This window comes from Phalacrocorax aristotelis, chromosome 2, assembly GCF_949628215.1.
Source record: "Phalacrocorax aristotelis chromosome 2, bGulAri2.1, whole genome shotgun sequence".
Lineage (NCBI taxonomy): Eukaryota > Metazoa > Chordata > Aves > Suliformes > Phalacrocoracidae > Phalacrocorax > Phalacrocorax aristotelis.
The window spans coordinates 140,482,099-140,494,855 of NC_134277.1; the positions used below are offsets into that span (position 1 = coordinate 140,482,099).

Consider the following 12,757-nt stretch of genomic DNA (forward strand, 5'->3'; position numbering starts at 1 on the left):
TGGAAATAAAAAAACAAACTGTCTAGGCAAATGTGTCTTCCATTAAACAACACAAGGAGCACTTGTTAGGGGTTGGCTCTGAGCTTCATCTGAGCACTGAGGAAGCACAGGGGTGGCCTATGCCACTGGTGGCTGTGTCCCCAGCTGCACTGGCAAAACAGTTATATGAAATCAGAGAAGTGCCCTGGAGAATCAGTAAACGTAACTGTATGAAGTCTGTAAGTAACTGAATAAGCTCAAACCTCCTTGGGTTTTGCAAGCAACAAGCTCAGTGATGTGCCAGTCAACGTCAATAACATTCAAAATGTTATCGAGAATAAATAGCAATGAAGCAAAAGGCAATCTCTGCTCTTGGATGATAAATTTTAAAGAAAATATCTAAAGTGCCCAATCTGGCTGTTGGCAGATCATTGATTTTCTGGATTGATGTAAAGCCAATGATCCTGAAGAACAGAGATAGACAGATGTTTCAGGTTTTGTGTCATACCCAGACTCTTCTGTGAGTAAACTCATAATACATTTATCTCAGGAAAGTTGTCAAAAATCACTAGTTTCTTGAGTATGTTTATAACTTGCATGCAAATCACCCTTCCCAGTAAAGGCTAAAGCTGCAGAGGCAATTTGATTAAATAATCCATTGTATCTGTATGAGCCAAAGGAAGCATAGATGTGAAAAGAAGCTCATTTCAACATGCTCAATATTTGATATTCCTTCTCTGTAACAAGTGCCAAATGGCAGATGTATTTAGATTCTCAATTAGGTAATCATGGCAGCTGTGTCAAAGAAAATTGCCTACCTTCAACACAGTATTGTGCCATCTTGGTTTCTAGCTCTTGTAGATCTTGACATTTTATTTTGATCGTAATGATGATTATCTCAGGCTACAATCTGTCTTTCCACATTAAACATTTGAAAATGTTTTTGTTGAAGCAGACATTTAATTTGTACAGTTTTGAAACCTCTTGAAGATTACATATTTGAAACCCCATATTCAAGTCGAAGAAATTATTAAATAATAGGAAGTAAAAGAGCTAGGAAACTCTTCAGCTCTACTCCTCGAATCTGCATGCATGTAGATACAGGATTCAGATACTGCCTTTATAATAGGATCTTCACCACTATGAAATTAGGCCACAATATGTTGTAGATTAGTCTGATGCTTAGGACATCCTAGACTTACCTTCTAGAGTTGTTTAGTGCCCTATGAATGATTCAGTATGTTACTGAAGGAAGAAAGACACGAACTTAAATTTAGTGCTACCCAAAACAGAGTTATGAAGTCTTAGGCTTTGAAAATATTCTTTATGCTTCATGCAAAGGCTCAATCAGTTTAGGTAATTTATTACTTAACTACCATTTAACCCTTGAAACGTCTTCTAAATAAAAACAAAAGGTGGATCTTCTTTCTTTGGCTTTTGGTTGCTGATAGTCTTGCATCTATAACTCACTACACTAGTCAATGAGGACCAAATTGCCCTGTTTTAATGAAGTTACAGATTTGCCTCATCCTGACCCATGCACTTCTTCTGAAGTCATGCCTGTGCAGCAAAGAAAAGAGGACAGTTGATCTTCAGGACAGAAAAAAATGTCAGCTGTTGCTGAGGGATCCCTGATGAAATCTCCTGGACTTCTGTAGAGTCAGCTTTCCATTTACAGACTACTTTCATTTTTCTTAACATCCTGCTGGCAAGCATTAGTTGGTTTCTCACATCACCTTCTATATAATGTCATTCAAAGCCTGATCCAGGCTCTAGGTCATTTCAGCAGGCAGAATTCTCTTATATATCTTCTTTTAATGGATTCCTTCTCCTGAGCTTGAATCATATACTCAGGAAAATAATATTTGTGATGACTGTCATGTGTTGTTTAAATAGCCATTGTGATATGATTAGAGGCCAGAGTTAACAAAGTCTAATGCTCTTTGCACCCCAGAGTCCTACTTTCCAAAACAGACAATAGCCTAAGTCTGCAACTTCTGTCGCTGTAGCCACGGCCACCCTATAGGTGGTAGGGGCTGTCCAAATTGCAGCACATTTTATCCATTTCTGACATCACTGATCCAAAAAAAAAAACCCAAAAAAGCGTGGAAAATTTGCAGTATAGAAACTTCTCTGGGGCTATCAGATATGTGTAAGTGAGGTGAGATACAAGTACAATCCTTTCTTCAGTGGAATGCTTTATTAGTTATTGGAATACCCTTTAGAAAGCATTGATGTTTGTGCAGAGTTTGATGTGAAAAAGGAGAGTAGAGCCTCAATCTGAAGTGGTAACATCCTAAAAATACCAGATTAATTAATCTGCTTAACACATCTCATCTCAAGGATTTTGCATCATGCAGTCAAGGGCTTGCTATAATTAAAGCAAACTTAAGAAACAGATGAAACAAACTCCACTAAATAATACAGTAGAGATTGTATTAAGGACTTTCTCCTCTTGAATTAATGTACATCCCATTACTGTTCTTCTAAATGTTATCTTATGGTATTTCCCTTCCCTCTGACTCCCATTAGTCCTGCAGACACTTCCTAACTACAGCAACATGTTACTGATGATGATCAGGACCCATGTGGTGATGACTGGTTTTTGTCCCAAACAAATGAAAACAGCAGATACTTAGAAAAAGTCAACTACTTCTTAGTTGGGCTTCAATGTATATTAAACGGTCAATTCACACTCCATCTGAAAATCCATCTGAGGATTTTGACTGACCTCTGATATATGTCCAAACCAATCTTCTTATTCCTATATTTTGGTGTAATGTCCAGATGAATGACCCTGCTGGAGCTCTGGGCCTGAGCTGATGCCTCATCCCCTTTTCCACATCATAATGGCATAAAATTGCCTTCAGCATAGCCCCATTTGGGCATGTAATTTGCTTTCCAGTAGATGAATAATGTTAATAACACATAATACTTGGCAGTACTGGTAGACGACAAGCTGAGCATGAGCCAACTATGTGCGTGCACAGCCCAGAATACTAACCGTATCCTGGGCTGCATCAAAAGAATCATGGCCAGCAGGTCGAAGGAGGTGATTCTGCCCCTCTGCTGCACTCTGGTGAGACCCCACCTGCAGTGCTGTGTCCAGCTCTGGGGCCCTCAGCACAGGACAGACATGGACCTCTTGGAGCAGGTCCAGAGGAGGCCACAGAAATGATCCGAGGGCTGGAGCACCTCTCCTACGAGGACAGGCTGAGAGAGTTGGGGTTGTTCAGCCTGGAGAAGAGACGGCTCTGGGAAGACCTTCTTGTGGCCTTTCAATATATGAAAGGGCTTATAAGAAAGATGGAAAGAGAATTTTTACCAGGGCCTGTAGTGACAGGAGAAGGGGTAACATTTTTAAACTAAAGGATGGTAGATTTAGACTGGATATAAGGAAAAGGTTTTTTACAATGAGGGTGGTTAAACACTGGAACAGGTTGCCCAGAGAGGTTGTGGATGCCCCATCCCTAGAGACATTCAAGGCCAGGTTGGACGGGGCTCTGAGCAGCCTGATCTAGTTGAAGATGTCCCTGCTCATGGCCGGGGGGTTGGACTAGATGACCTCTAATGGTCCCTTCCAACCCGAACCATTCTATGTTTCTATGAGTCTATGCTGACCAAGAAAATGAGCTGGAATTCTTTCCAGTGGAAGAAGACACAAATCTGCCTTCCTAGTCCATGAAAGTCAAACTTTTTTAAAATTTAGTTTGTTAATTACACACCAAGCATAGAGCTTTTTGAGAAAGATGTATTTTATGAAGAAAGAGAATCAAAATGCTGCAGACCAGTGCAGTGTGTTGATTAGTGTCCTTAGCTAGAGAGGAGACTCAGGGTCAGATCCCTGCTGCTATTGATTTGTGCACTTGAGTCTGTCTCCCATGTGGGAGGCAGGGAGCAGAGGAAAGAAATAGGAGGAGAATGAAAGGAAAGGAAAGTAGATGATAGCTCTTGACAGCTGAAGAATTTTTAATTGAACTAACATGTTCCTTCAACAAATTTTTGCTTTTGCATTTCCCTGGATTTTCTCTGTCCCACTCAGTCTCAGGAGGTCACTGATCTTCCATGCAGAGGCAAGGACATGAGCAGGGAGTAAGTGTGGGAAACATGGAGCAGGACATGGAGAAGCCACAGTGAATGGGATCAGGGCAAAGAAAGGACTGTATTGATGTGTTTGTCAGTAGAGCCTTACCAAAACCAAACTATCTTTGATTGAAAGATAAGAAGGAGGAAGAATAACAGAATTACCAGGCAAACTGACAACTGTGTTACAACAGCCAATGTATTTAGCATCATGTTTGTTATGTGTCTTGATCAAATATGTAAAGTTTCTACATTTAATCTGAAGAGCTAGTGGTTTTTAATAGTTTCCTCTTCTACTGCATGAAGTAAATGAGCAAAACCATAAATGAAACTAAGGCACTTTCCATTTCTTCATTGTTTCAGATGATGGAAAACTGTCCTTTGATGAATTTAAGGCTTACTTTGCTGATGGAGTTCTGAGTGGGGAAGAACTGCATGAACTTTTTCACACCATTGATACACACAATACTGAGTAAGTACCCCCTTCTTACAATTACAGTGCCACCCTCTGTACCTGAGAACAGAAAAAATGACATCAGGCTGATTGTAGAAAACAAGTCTAAGAAGAAAGCAGCTTCAGGGAAGCTAGGCTGTGTCATCTGGTTCTAAACTGTACAAGTGACATGTTTCTAAACCTTATAGAAATACCTGCATGTTGCAATAAATATGATTTGGGTACTGGGAACACAGGGTGGAAACTGGTTTCTTTCTGTGTTCCCCACCCATGATAGTAAGGAAAAGGGGCTGTGGCCTCCTTCAGGCTTAAGTATGAGTTCCTCAGTTCTTGATCCCACTTTGCTAATTCGTTACATGAGATGAATTCTTGGACCAGATGCTGCGCAGGAAAAAAGTAAATGAAGAAAACATAAAATAAAGAGCATAAAAAGCCATCCTGTCTGGTGCTAGCGTGGTAATTGTATTGGTGCTGTCACTTAGGCTGTTTGGATATCCCCATCATGGTTGGGCCTAACAAGGCCACAGGGAAATGAGCTGACAGGAACCTCATGAAGTTCAACAAGAAGTACAAAGTCCTGCACCTGGGGAGGAACAATCCCATGCACCAGTATATGCTGGGGGCCACCCAGCTGTAAAGCAGCTTGGCAGAAAAGGACATGGGGTGGACACCAAACTGAAAATGAACTAACAATGCACCCCTGCAGCAAAGAAGGCATTACATTCTGGGCTGCATTACACAAAGCGTTGCCAGGAGATCAAGGAAGGTGATCCTTTCCCCCTACTCAGCACTGGTGAGGCCACACCTGGAGCACTGCTGAGTCCAGTTCTGGGCTCCTCAGTACAAGAGAGGCATGACATACTGGAGAGAGCCCAACAAAGGGCCATAAAGATGATTAAGGGACTGGTGCACCTCATATGAGGAAAGGCTGAGAGAGCTGGGATGGTTTAGCCTGGAGAAGAGAATGTTTAGGGGGAGCCTTCATTAATGTAGTTAAATACCCCAAGGGAGGGTGCAGAGAGGGTGGAGCCAGGCTCTTTTCAGTGGTGCCCAGTGACAAGACCAGAGGCAATGGGCACAAATCCAAACACAGGTGGTTCCCCTGAACATCAGGAAACACTTTTTTACTGTGAGGGTGACTGAACGCTGGCACAGGCTGCCCAGGGAGGTTGTGCAGTCTCCATCACTGGAGATAATTCAAAAGCTGTCTGGACACTGCCCTGGGCAGCAAGCTGTAGGTGGCCGTGTTTGAGCAGGGGGATTTGGACCAGATGACCTCCAGAGGTCCCTTCCAACCTCAGCCATCCTATGATTTTATGACTGAAGAAGAGAATGAATTTTCTTTTCATTGCTTTCTGGCCATCAGCAGTTATTCACAGCAGGTCTCCCATTTACTGTTAATTAGGAGGGTGTTACTAAGCTGGTGGTTTTTAAATTGGACTATTCCTGTGGTAGACAAGGTCCTGAGGAAAGGCTGTTTTATTGCTTTTGCTAAGAGTTTATGAAGACATCATGTAGTAATCATGGTGTGGGTTGTGGTTCTGGTTACAAGGGGAGAGTACACAGTAAGTCAATATTGCTTTTCTCAGCTGCATACAGTGGAGCAACAAGTATTAAGATGCTGTCGCAGCCCTGCTTCCTATGCTTACTGTAAGAAAAAGTAGAAGCAGTGTAACAGGACCTTATCTCATCCAGTGCCAAACTTGACTGTGTCTCTGGGTTTTTTACCTTCCACAGACAAACAAAAACAACAGTCTGTGATTTTGTAATTAATCTACTTTGTAAACATCCAAACACTTAACTCATACTGAGATACTAGTAACCTTGCTCCTCAGACACGTGAATTTGGCAATTAACTTAATACTTTAGGACTTGCACATTACCACAAGTAGCTCCAGACAGACCTTTCCCCTTGGCCAGTTCTCCCTGATAGCAACTCTCACATGGCTTTTTCTCCTTTGAATGTCTGTGTCACAGCATCGCATCCCTCCTTGCTCCCCTGTTTCTCAGCTCCTGCCAGTCCTCCTCCACAAACACCCGGTTGCCATTATAGTTGTGTATCACTATCCCCAAATGCCAACCCAAACCCAGGCCCATCACCCCAGTAGCCCGTCAGTGACCAAGCATGATGCTGGCCATTGACATGACAACTACCCTTGCAGCAGAAGGCCTGGAAGTCCAGCCGAGGACTTTTTCAGGAACCATCTCAAAGCTCATTCTCCTGAAGAAGCCTCAATGAAGGCCTTGTGTGCTTGGAACCTTGTCCATTTCTTCCACCATTATGAGCTAGTCTAATGAATATATTCTCTTTCCTTACAAATTTTGACTCCCTCCAATTTAGATTGAATTGTTAAACCATTTTACCTTTTCCAGAATGTACAAAGAAGGAAATCAATTGAAGTCTGAAATCTGATTAATATTGTGCAAATGTATGCTATAGAATATGTATCTCAGTTTATGATCTTCTATGAACACTTCCAGAAAGATAAACATCAACATTTTTAAAAAGTTTCTAGGTTTTCATTAGCTAATATGCAAACCTTTTTTAAAAATGAATAGTTAAATGAATTCAGATATTAACTATTCAAAGTGTTGCTTATTGCAAGCCACTTAAATATACAGTGTATATGCAGAACCACATTTCTTTGCTGTCTTAAGAGTTTGGTTGCTTTTTTATAAGCATGTATGAAGTACTGTTTATGAGTATTATTGTCTGTGTGATTATATGGAGTCTTGAAACGCTTACAGTTAGGAATTCTCTTTTAGATCTGTTCTCTGCAGTCCTGAAAGCATTCTCATAGGCATCTCATACATATAAACAGAGGAATATATCCCCTAGGAGTAAATGCCTAAATAACTCTCTGGATTCATTTTTTAGCTCTTGTCTCACTTATCTATGTGTAAATCAGGCATAACTTCCCCAGAATCATTAGATTTAAGACAGCACAAAATAGAAGTATGGAGTTGGACTCCTAATCACAGAATCCCACGTTGAAAGGGACCTTAGGGATCATCTAGTCCAACCTTTCTAGGAGGAACACAGTCTAGACAAGATGGCCCAGCACCCTGTCCAGACAAATCTTAAAAGTGTCCAGCGTGACAGAGTCAACCACTTCCCTGGGGAGATTATTCCAATGGTTGACTGTTCTCACCCTAAAGCATCCAGTAAACCATTGTGTATTGAAGACTTTTGGTACTAGGATGCAACAAAGAGAGAAACAGGTTTCCCAGGTGTATCAGTCTCCTTAACAGACAACACAAGAGAAGAACAAACATAAACAGGCTATCTCTTATCATAAAAAAAAAGTGGCTGTCATTATTTCCTTAATTTCCCATATTTCCCTAGTTTGTCAAAAGTACTTATGTGCTATAAATTCAAAGCAGAAGGTTGCAGAAATACTGCTAAGTAAATAGGTATTGTGTACAGAAGAAATAAGTGTAACATTTTAATTTCCTCAAGTTTCTTAAAATCCGTGGATAAGACTGAGAAACAAATATGATCTCCAACATATACAATGCATGCAGTCTATATAATCCTAGCAAAATTAATCACATGCTTCTTAGAACACCATGGGAATTTGTTTAGCAGATTAAGGGCCTTTATGCAAATTTTCAACCCAGAGTCAAATATTCATTTCAGAGCCAAAGACTCGTTCATACAGCTTTGGACTTCCTTGTGTACCACATACCTGCATAAGAGTTGTTTTATTTTACCATAATCCTATTTGTCAGGGAGCATCCTGATAAGGGCAATATCCTCAATGACTATGTAAGATTTCTAAGAAAACAGATAGACATTCTACTTTCCTTTTTATTTGTAAACCTTTTTTTAATTTGTAAAATCTTTTTATCTGTACATTTTTTTTATTATTTGTAATTCTTTTTCTCTTCAGCAGAGAATATCTGGACCTGAAAAATATGTAGAAAACTGAGAATAACATTACGTTTTTCCTCCTGGGATATAGGCACACCTGAAGAATAGGTGTTACTTTGTTGAATGCTACAGTTATTAGCTGAGAACAGGTAATGAAACTGGCACAACAGCTATCTGAGAGAGATCATCCTTACTGTCCAGAAAAGGCCTGGCAAAAAGCAAAGCACAAATGTCACAGAGAATACATACTCTGATCGTATTTTCATGTATTTCAGGGAACTGAACAGCTGAAAGACTAAGACGACCTTCTAAATTACCTTTTCTAACTAGAAGAAAAGGTGCTTTCTATTGACTGGTTAACATTTGCCATAGAGTAGAACCTGGCTATAGACAATAAGAAAGCATGCTTAAAGCTTGGATTTAAAACAGCAACAAAAAGCTTTTTGAGTATGGTTTCCATGAAATCTTTAACTGATACAAGGCCTAGTGCCTGACTTTGCAGCTGAAAAGTATTCTACACTGCATGATCTTTCTCTTTAACAGAAGCAAATACATTTTAAAGGCTTTCCCTTAGCACCTTTGAAAGCTTTTGAGAACCCTGTCATCAGGCAGGCAGCAAGATGGAGCACGCCAAATAGATGGATATAGCAAAGAGAGACAGCTTGGACAGTATAATATAAATTCCTTGTTAGTATAGCTTTCCAGCAAAGATCACATGAAGCAGATATAATAAGGATGCAAAAACTTTACTCACTGGCATTTGCTGAAAAGGACAGATTATGTAAAGTGTCTCAAATCAACCAGCTGGCTAAGAAAAGTAGCAAAATGTTCATTGAACCTTGGGAAGTTTCATAATGTAAACATTAGGAGAATCATGAACATATCAAACACTCCCCAAACCACCTATTTTGTGATGTTTTCACTTGCAAATTACCCAACGGAATGCAATTAAAATCATGGTTTGTGCCTACAATTCCCAAGTAGTTAATGGCTGTTTTTAGTAGGGGAGGGTGAGAAATTCTGCTCAGTTGCATATCTAGTAGGAGATTTCCACAGATTATTTTGTCTCTCTTACCCAGTTAAAATACAGGTTCTGACAAACTCTGGGCAAATCATTTATCTTCTCTCTGCTTCACTTCACTGTGTACAAAATGAAGACTGTAGATCCCTATGCCGGAAATATTTTGTAAACATTGCGATTGTGCAGCAATTTACTCTACACTAGGACCGATGGCTAGAGAAGCATGTCATGATCCTCTAGATAATTTCTTGAAGTAGCTCAAGATTTCATACCCAGCTTGTCACAAGAGCAGACTTCAGGTTGTTTCCACCCACATTAAATCTTTTAGCTCTGCCAGCATTCAAAACCTCACTGCCTGTGTGCAAGAGTCTTTGTACTTCAAAGCCCGAAGATAAAAAAGGAGAGGTGGCCTTGGGGTGATATCCACGGGCCACAAGCTCATGAAATCTGAATTCCCTTCTCAGCTCTGCTGCAGCAATCTTTCAAAAAAAATATTCAAAGCATAATACTTACACTGGCTTATCACTTTTAAAGGAACTAAATTAACCAGGTATTAAAAACCTGTTACATGGGTCCTAGTGTCAGTCTTGTTGAAGAGAGATTTAGAAGATTTTTAACTTTTAAAAAGACCAAGCCAAGGTAACATAACATACCTGTTAAAAGCAGATAGACTATGGAAGACTGCTAAAATGAGTGATTATAATTTTCAATGTGATAGCAGGGCAAATAATAGGGGGTTTAAATCCTCAGTAATTAAGATTGTGTCTGCCTAACCAACTACGATCTCTGCACCTTGCTATTTGGTGCAGACAGGTGTTAACTTTCTACAAAGTAAAAGAAGAGTCAATTGGTACCGCAGTGACCATAACCACCAAGGAAAAAGATGAGTAGGAATTAGTTACCACCGCATAACATTACCAAGAGATAGGTTGAATAGAGTTCATTATGCCAGCATGAATTTATATTTATAATTTTTCTAGACCCTAAAGTACAGATTATTCATTCAGGGCAGATCATTGCTTTCACTGAAAATTTGCATTAGCTAAGGATCTTTCCTCAGTACATCATTTGGACATATATTTTTCAATTTATTAATGTACTTACGTGTAGAGTGGCTATTTTTTCTTTCTGTTTCATAAAATCTACATTACCTTTTAATATAATTTTAAATATTAAATAAATACCAGTAAAGACATGCCATACAAATTGATAGCCTGATTTTTTTTTAACTTCCATTCTACTTTTTCCTTTTGATACAGCCAGAAACAAATCTATAAGTTAATATATACCAGGTATGACATGGATTAATAATGGTGCTATCACTATCTAGACAACCAAATTAGGTGAAGTAGTGTGTCCCTGCGAAAAGGATGTTATTTTTTCCCATATTTTAGTACTGCTACAATGTTTTACCTTTCTTGAGGGTGTTTTAATGTAAGAATTCTATTTGTAAGAACTGGCTGTCCAAAAGATAAATTGTAAATAATTAAATTCGTGGTGGGATTTTCAGTCCTCTGAACCATAAGCCAATATAATAATTAGTTTACAGGCCAACAGCTAAATACAAAGAGTTACACAGAAGCTCCCCCATCAGCGGACTAGCTCATACCTGTTCAAAAGGCCTTAACATAAGATGTTTTTTCATTTTTTTTTAAAGCCTCCTATGACCACAAAGAAACAAGAGGACTGTTGTGGTTTAGCCCCAGTCAGCAACCAAGCACCACGCAGCTGCTCGCTCATTCTCCCCCCCTGGTGGGACAGGGGAGAGAATCAGAAGAGTAAAAGTGAGGAAACTCATGGGTTGAGATAAAGACAGTTTAATAGGGAAAGCAAAAGCTGAGCACCCAAGCAAAGCAAAACAAGGAATTCACTCACCGCTTCCCATCAGCAGGCAGGTGTTCAGCCAACTCCAGCAAAGCAGGGCTTCATTAAGCATAACAGCTACTTGGGAAGACAAACACCAACCCTCCAAACTCCCCTGCCCCCCAGCTTTATATACTGAGCATGACACCCTGTGGTTCGGGATATCCCATTGGTCAGCTGGGTTCAGCTGTCCTGGCTGTGCCCCCTCCCAGCTTCTTGTGCACCTGGCAGAGCGTGGGGAGCTCAGAGTCTTGAGTAGTGTAAGCACGACTTAGCACCAACTAGAACATCTCTGCATTATCACCACCGTTTCCAGCACAAATCCAAAACACAGCCCCATACTAGCTACTAGGAAGAAAATTAACGCTATCCCAGCTGCAACCAGGACAAGGACACTGCACCAATGGGCCTCTGTGGTGACCCAGTGGATGCCAGTCTCCTGTTTGTTAATGAAGGCAGGGAGATAATACCAAGAATTAATTCATACATTAAATTAATTTTAACATTCTTCAGTAAAACAAGCAACTTCTGTTTATTCAGAGATACTGTGGTTTAAAAGCTACATAAAGAGACAGTGGCATGCTTTGGTGAGGCCATACAGCCAGCATTCCTGACATCTAATTAGCACAAGGTGACTGTTTTAAGGGAGCAGCAGTTAACTATTCCCACTTAAACGCAGTTTCCAGTATTGTCATTACTTCAGATTGAAGCTGAAAGCCAATTAGGTATTTGACTTCCACTGAAAGACACTTCTATTTGTGCTTTCCAGGATCTCATGAAACATTTGGGCAATACCTATTCAATCACATACCATTAAATAGTATAAAGCTGTTATGGAGAGTCCCCACTCAGATGCCCTCACTCTGTCAGTGTAAGAAAACGCATTGCATTGATGCAGCAGTGATTAGGTCTGGGCTGTTACAGCCAGGTCTCCAGATTCCCATTTCCTGCATGCACTTAGCACTTGCATCTACTGCAAAGTAGTGTCTTGTATTTAAAGACCCTTAAAAAATTGAAAATATAGGCAAGAAATCAAGAGCAGTGATTATTAAAGACTTAAGCTTCAACCTAGAGTTTTACAATGATCCTTCTGCCCGTATTCATAATGGTTTTAGTGTTTTGCAGATAGCTCAGAAATAAGCACACTATAAGCATCTGGTCAACATCTTAAGCTCTGTTGAAGGTATCAGGAGCCAAGTTAGATCCCCACAGTGTGTTGGGTAGGAGCCAAGCTACCACAGTATAAATGAGACCAACATGAGGGCATGGCTGTGAGCAGGGAAGGAGCAAGAGGAAGAGCCTGTCTTTGCCTCCTGATCTGACACATATTTGACATGACATCTATATTATGCATCTCTAATGTCACAGTTGGGAGCTTGTCAGTTCTTGTCCTGAGACTTCAAAAACACTCAATGCACTCTACTTGAAAGCTGAGTTAACCTTTTCAGAGGAGTTTTGTGAGGGCAAAGGAAACCCAGTGTGG

At 40.2% G+C, this 12,757-nt stretch overlaps 1 protein-coding gene across 1 annotated transcript in view; it reads left to right on the forward strand.

Moving 5' to 3' along the window:
• Window positions 1-12,757, forward strand: part of NECAB1 (N-terminal EF-hand calcium binding protein 1) — an 81,374-nt gene that overhangs the window by 17,444 nt on the left and 51,173 nt on the right. Inside the window, exon 3 of the mRNA XM_075085369.1 lies at window positions 4,426-4,534. Within this exon, the coding sequence (XP_074941470.1) occupies window positions 4,426-4,534 (109 nt within the window). The remainder of the gene's footprint in view (window positions 1-4,425; window positions 4,535-12,757) is intronic.